Source organism: Ptychodera flava, chromosome 13, assembly GCF_041260155.1.
Source record: "Ptychodera flava strain L36383 chromosome 13, AS_Pfla_20210202, whole genome shotgun sequence".
In the NCBI taxonomy this organism is placed as follows: Eukaryota; Metazoa; Hemichordata; class Enteropneusta; family Ptychoderidae; genus Ptychodera; species Ptychodera flava.
Window position 1 is genome coordinate 22,868,927 of NC_091940.1, and position 7,568 is coordinate 22,876,494.

General features: G+C 38.2%; 1 protein-coding gene across 1 annotated transcript; it reads right to left on the reverse strand.

The window, feature by feature from the left end:
• Positions 1-2,847: 2,847 nt before the first annotated feature.
• On the reverse strand, positions 2,848-7,568 carry LOC139148719 (medium-chain acyl-CoA ligase ACSF2, mitochondrial-like). Its single transcript, XM_070720194.1, has 2 exons — positions 7,440-7,568; positions 2,848-4,913 (listed from the first exon to the last, which is right to left on the reverse strand). Exon 2 carries the CDS (start codon positions 4,888-4,890, stop codon positions 3,244-3,246), a length of 1,647 nt encoding a protein of 548 aa, XP_070576295.1. The 5' UTR covers positions 4,891-4,913; positions 7,440-7,568; the 3' UTR covers positions 2,848-3,243.

Below are 7,568 nucleotides of genomic sequence, written 5' to 3' on the forward strand. Positions count from 1 at the left end.
TTTTATTTGAAGTAATGGTCTTCCGTCACATTTTAAGTTCAGAGGAAATTACTAAAATTTTATCTATCGGGTGAACAAGTTCGCACCGATAGATAGCCATATCAATGACAAAGCCCGTTCTGGCAGGGGGTTGCTCCACGGTTACCGCATATTGGAGCAACGTGTAGTTCTGGGGGAAGGGAGTTGCTCCACAGTTACCGCATTGACACATATTGGAGCAACGAGGTAGTTCTGGGGGAAGGGAGGTGTAGCTTTTTCGGGTAAGTGTCACAATTGTCCACCTTTATTTTACTACTCGCAGATAATGTGAACGATCGCAACCGTTTCCAACAGACTCATTATGCAGAGCCATGCCCCAAATGCCCAACAAAACTTGACACTAATCATGATCCCGGTCCATTTCGAGCCGAACTTTAATGATTCTAGCGTAATAATTATTGTATGGTTTGATAACTATTGTGAATCGAAATAGGCTTTTATGTATTCCAAGAAAATATTTTACAATCATTTCAACTCGAATGATTAAAAGAAATGTATGCAAGATTTGAGTTATTATGATAACGATGTTTAGGTAGTGTAAATCAATCATTTGTGAATAAATAATTTCACTTTGAATAGTTGATATCTTACCTTATCTCTGTAGAAATCTAATATAACGATTTGTTTAAGGATCGCGTCGGGTTTTTGCTTCAAGATGAATCCTTTTCATTGACATTGCATGGCATCTGTCTGATCTGAAATATCGTGATAACTTGAAGTCGGAGTTAAAATTGTCAATTGGAAGGTTTTCTTACGTGTCATTTTATTCACCATTCCGACAGGTATTTTGAATGCCGAAATAACTGATAAATTTGCTGGGCTATGATGTCAAAGGTCAATGAAACGACTACACACTGCACAGGGTAACTTGCACAAATATTTAGATATTATATGTTCTTAGAGAAAGTACAGAGAGCAAGTCATGATGATGTTAACAAATTCATTTGAATATGCTAGGGCTCAGCACAGTTCGAAAGAGAATATTGCTCTTCGAATGATCATGAAGGAGTACTTTGCGTTCACACGCATCAATATCATACATTTGCATATTCGCCCTTATTAATTTACTACAGGACAGTTTCTATATATTAGCAATTCCATCTATAGTATATATAAAGATTTTTCACTTTCAATAGCTGATATTTTTATTGCCTATAATAAGGTAATCAAATATAAATGCTTAGAACACAGGCAATACGTGGTTGTGTATGTCACTTTGGAAACCAATATGACAGTCGGTCTAGGACAGATACCACCCAGACAAATACTCTCTGGACAATCACCACCAGACAATTAGCCCCCGGCTGATTACCACCGAGACATTTGCCACCCTTAGTTACCCCTTACACTTTTTATAACAACAATACTGCTTTGTCGAAATGATGTCAAAAGGGAAATGATAAAAAAGAGGGGTACTGAACGCTCGCGAAGACTTCATGTGCATCTTTTCTAGGACTGCCACATGCTGGGTGCCCCACATGGTTTGCCTTATGCCTCGCGAGTGTTACTGTACATTCTAAATTTTATCGTATGCCTGTCAGGGAATCGAACCCGAGACGCCCGACCTACTCCAACCACTACGCCAAGTGGAGTTGTCTGTGGCTCTCAGTTGAAATGGTAATCTTGAACTTGAAAAATACTATAAATGGCATTAAAACAACTACTCTATGGGGTTGACGGAATAAAATAATGTCTCTATACAAATCATTTTATTGGCTGACCCTAAACCTAACCTTGACCCTAACACTAAGCAACTAATAATATTTGTCTCTTTTTCCGTTTTTGTCTTTTTTAGTCAAAACCGGGTTGCATCGAAAGTTACAAACATCCTCAGTTTCATGTTTTACTGGTAGAATGCATGTTAGATGTTTCATAAATATTTGGTAATTCCTTCATCACCAACATATAAAATATTCTCCATAATGCTGTTTGAATCATAGACCGTGTCTATGCTATGGCAAAACAAATTTGAAACTGTTTGAAAATAAAGATAATGAATCAGACGTCCTTTAAGAGAGGGGGTAATTATCCGGGTGGTAAACGTCTTCTGTGGCAAGTGTCCGTGTGGTGAGTGTCCGATGGTAAATAGCCGGAGGCGGGGGGAGGGGGGGTTAAATGGTAGGTGGCAAATGCCGGGTACTAAATGTCCCGGGCGTAACTGTCCTGTTACCTGACAGTCTCACCAGGACCGGGATATACGAATAGTAATTAAATCACAACAATCAATACATTCATTTATTAACATGTCATTCAGAATATAAAATTCTGTTACATAAGCCACAGTAATGGTTTTCTATGTCGAAGCAAAAATTATGCAAAATAAAAATGAAAATGATGAACGATGTTAAATCTACAATGTTAAAGATACCAAAATCTGTAAAAAGATATAATTCAATATTAAAGCCGGTACTTGACCTCAAATGATACAGTCACATTTATTACATTGTCATAGTTCATTTATTCTGTTGTGATATAAAACTCCATCCCTGCCCTCCGCCAAAACACAATACATGCGCACACACACATACAAGCAGTCATAAACACAAGCATACACAGACACACGCTAACATCCAAATTATGTCATTGTCATGTTTTTTTTATGTTATGATATTTTCTATCCCTGTATACCTAAAGTACAACACACAGAAATACACAAACAGACACACGCTTATCCATCTATTTATGTATCTGCGTATGTATGTATGTATGTATGTATGTATGTATGTATGTATGTATGTATGTATGTATGTATGTATGTATGTATGTATATATATATATATATATATATATATACATTTTAATCTGTCATCGTGGTTATTTTAGGTATTTTAACTGAAATAATGTTTGCAAGAAAAATGTTTCGGAACATTTTTAATAGTATTCTAGCATCTCAAGCGGATATTGCCGTGCTCCTGGACATTCTGCATGCAATGGATAAAATAGTGCACCAAACACTTCACCTTCGAATCAAACATGGAAGTTCCAAAATATCCAACATCGACGTAGGTTTTGTGAAAATAATAGTACAGAACACGATTTTGGTACGATAAAGTTGTTTTCTATACGCGGAGATTCTCTTCAAGCATACGCACTGTCAGTGCATGTGAGGCGCTCGACACATTCATCAGTTGCAGAAAGTGTTGCAGTCATATTCACACTTGACATTCGATTTATTAAGCGATATTTTAAATGTTGTGAAATAGCCTACATTCCAAGCATCTCCTTAGCTTTTGCTTCAAGTTCTGGGATAAGTACTTTACCCGTCGGGCCACTCGGAAAGCAGTCAAAGAACAAAATGTATTTTGGCATGTGAAAATCTGGCAAATATGGACGCACAAACTGTAATAGTTCGTCAACAGTGATCTCTTCTCCTTTCTCAAGACAAACACAGGCACAGACTTCTTCTATGAATCGTTCATCTGGTACACCGATAGTTCTTGATAGTTTTACCTTTGGATGTCTGACAAGAACTTGGTCGACTTCCGCAGGATAGATATTTCTAGCCTCTTTGATGATGATGTCTCTCTTTCGGCCCACAACAGCGATGCATCCATCTTCTTCCAGCCTACACATGTCACCTGTATGGTACCAGCCGCTTATATCTATGACCGATTTTGTTTTGTCTTCATCGTCTTCATACCTCAGCATCGTGTAAGGCGACCGGGCACACAGCTCACCAACGGTACCACGCGGTACTATGTGACCATTGTCATCGATTATCTTGATCTCAAAGTGATCTATGGGGCAACCAGTTTTCTCAAATTTCTCAGGATTATTATTTATAGTCATGAACCCTGTTTCCGTAGTTCCTAGTAGAGAGTAAAGGTTTAGAATCTTTCTCGCCTTGATCAAAATTTCAGATGGAACGAGATTGCCAGTAGTGATGACGTATTTCAGGGAGCTTTGACAAAGCTCATCCACCTTCCCATACTTCAGGAAATCTAAGACAAATGAGAACAAAAGACACGCCACCGACACACACTCTTCCCTGATCAAACTGACAAGAAATTCTACATCTGAATTTGAATCTGGAACGATCACCCTATAGCCTTGGCTTACACCTGCGACAGTTGAAAGGTCCCCACTTGCGTGCGTAAACAAGTTCATCGACATATAGCATACGTCTGTCTTCGCTATATCTTGAAAGCGTCTGCCATATACGTGTGCGCCCTCAAGCGAACACCTGTGCGATTTCACTACCACCTTCGGTAAGCCAGTACTGCCAGATGTCGTTAACATCATCATTTCGTCATCTTGATGAACGGTTTCTCGTAATTTTGTTACTTGTCCTAAGTCATCTTCATTTCCTATCTTCATCACTTCTGCATAGCTAATCGTGCCTTGCTTGCTTTCACTGTCAAGATGAATCACACAACGGAGAGTTGGTAATTTAGCTACGTCACATTTGTTTGTTTTATTCGATAACTCTGGCGCGACGTTCAAAAGAACTCTTTCTTGATCGCCAGGACCGATAATTAAAGCCGCAATTTTCGTTTTGTTTGCCAAATGTTCGAAGTATACCTCATTGTAGCCAATCACTATTCGGACACAAATCAGTTTGGTATAGGCCATTGCATAATATGATGTGATCCATTCGTAGCAATTATCCGCCCAGATGCCAACACGTTCGCCAGGCTTCAGACCCAAATGAACCAAGCCTGAAGCTAACTTGATAACATCTTCTCGCAGTTGCTTGAAAGTGATACGTTGTCTTTTTAATTTCGAAGCGAAAACAAAGGCCTCTCTATCCGGAAACCTGGTTGCCGATTGGTCGAGTGCATCACATAAGCTGTTCCCCGTTAATGGAGTGCCTGATGTGGCATGTAGGTAACTCTTGGGCGACATTGACATCTTGTGAGTTTTCAATATCGTCCCTGTATACATAAAAGTACAACCTGTTAGTAGTGAGTTTTGGTATGCATAAGATATCATTAAGATTATCATTAAGCTTAGACAGCTTTACTGTACCTTTCATTTCTGAAAGCAGTTTAAGAACATCCCAACTGAATGGATCTGAATGCATCATAGACATGCAATTGGCCAGTTGCATTTTCCGTTTGTTATTATTTGGTCAATGAGATTGTGGAAGCATTTTTAACACGTCACGTTTTAGATGCGACAAAGAGTTTAGACACATAATGTAACCTTTTGAGATTGTGTTCGTGGCAATAACTATACCACTAAGCATCAAACCTGCTAGTACTGAACAATTATAATGCATATTTTAATGTTCACGTCTCTATCTACACACAAGTAAATTAAACCAGTTTATAATTATCTACCTATAAGTCACATATTTGAATAGATTATTCGAAGATCTGGATTCGAATCTTCTGTAAATAGACGGATATACATTGCTACTTTACTGTTCGATTGAAGTCGTTCAGATAGGCTTGTAGTTCGCGACATAAATTTTAGTTCATGTTTCCAGATATACTTTAACATGTTGATGATATGAAGTCTTGCGGCCTAACGTATATGAAAAACTCCGGTGAAGAATCTTCGGCCTTGAAAATATAGCAGAAACTATTGTCATTGCACAGACATAGCATCTTTGCTAAGAAAATAACCTCACTCACTGCGAACATGTTGTTGTGCTATATGTCTTACTACCCTTCTCAATAACAAGGAGAAGCCACGAGTTTTTCTCAAATTCCATGCACTTCATACGTCACTTCAAAGTTGATACGAAATTAACCAACGCAGTAGGTCAACTTGGTATAAATTTGATAAATACCTAATGTATACATTGATAAACACATGGCACTTTAGAGACGACACAGCAACAAAACGCTAACCTTGATATAATTTAAAGGAGACCCTGTATAAAAATATGCAAAGTACACAAAGGCCAGAGACACAGTGTCGATTAAACGCTTTGAAGCAGATGAATGCACATAACCACCTGTGATACTAGTCCTAAACCGAAGAATACTACAATGTCCTATTGAGGCCGAATCAATGTTCTTATTTTCTTGAAGGAATGAAAGAAGTCCTGGGACAGAATTACCCATTTTTTCTACTTTTGAAAAAATCTGACGACATTAATCACTCAAGCTATTTCCGAAGTATTACATCCCATGCACTTAAAACAGCTTAACAGTTTTTCAGTTTTGTCTACAATAGCTTTAGACACAGAAATTAAGATTTCATATTAATTTCTGCTGGCACTATCTAATCAGAAACATTAAAACCTGGTCAACTAGAAGTTATAAGACATGTACATTTTGGTGAAATGCTAGACAGACATAGTAAAACAAGTTTGTCAATATATTAAGGGAAATAGCCAAAACTATATAATGTAGCCAAAATGGGGACGATGTGCCTGAGGGCAAGTGACCATTTGACCGTCGGTTTTTGATCTCTAGTCTGACAAACCAATTAAATTGCCGTTTCTGATGATACGTCAAAATCTACATATATAAAAATTGCCGTAGCTGCTATTTAATTTCAATAAGTCCCGACAGTGTCAAGGCCTTTTCCTGAGAAAATGCTGCATTGCAAATGCCAGGCATTGCTATATTGAACGTCGTCTCAGATTTTTGTCACCTACCGTAGCTTACAAACAACGAGGGGGACAAAGTGGGCGCAAGACCCATGTTACAAGCTTAAGTATGTCCTGTCCTCTGACGTCAAAATTTAAAAATGAATACTGTTACCACACCTAATATCTTACAACATTCATCGCAATACGCATTGATATGCCTGAAAGCAATCACTTCACGAAAACAGGTCCAAAATGGCGTGACAGTTAACAATACTGATTTTTATTCTCTCAGTTCTTGCTTATGCATTCTCCAACACAAAACGAAGGAAACGTATTTTTCACCATAATTTATATGAGGTCATTTAATATTTCGAACCACTATCAACAATTTTGGAATAGGTACGCCAATGAGGACACTGCAAAGGTTTTAAGGTGAGACAGTTGAGAAGTTGCATTTGAAAAGGTTGAAACCTTGAGAACGATTGAACTAAAAGGAATAAACAAAGGTATACTTGCTTGTAGAATGCTTGAAAACAGGTCAACTTGGGTTAACGTTTTTCGATTGAATTTGAGTCCCTGATAGCGCCCACAGACAGTGGAAATGGCGTCATTTGATAGAATGTTCTTCCGTTGACCTCATTTCAACGTTAATTTACTAGTAAAACCTCAAATCTCATACAAACATGTACAGCTGTATGTTCTCACACGTAACACTGACAATAAACTCAACCAGTCATGATAGAAGACATGTGTGACTTCTTGCAAAGCGCCAATATCCATGCATTAGTAGGATTTATACAGATGGTAAAGTACCAAAGGGGGCAGTGGCTGTGAGAGTGTCACAGTAAATTTCAAGTTGAGCACACATCTTTCAAGTTGCTAACCTATAGATACACAACTGAAATCTGCTTACCGTGTTCGGAGAGCTTTGTTAGTGAACAACACCACACCTTAACGTCTATAACTGTGGACGTAAAACCACACTTCAGAGATGAACTACGGCCCTACAATTCAGCCTTGGTCTGGTGCGTGTCTACCAAAG

Bases quoted from the DNA above. Each gene is read 5' to 3' on its own strand.
- LOC139148719 (XM_070720194.1), bottom strand. From the start codon at position 4,890: ATGTCAATGTCGCCCAAGAGTTACCTACATGCCACATCAGGCACTCCA.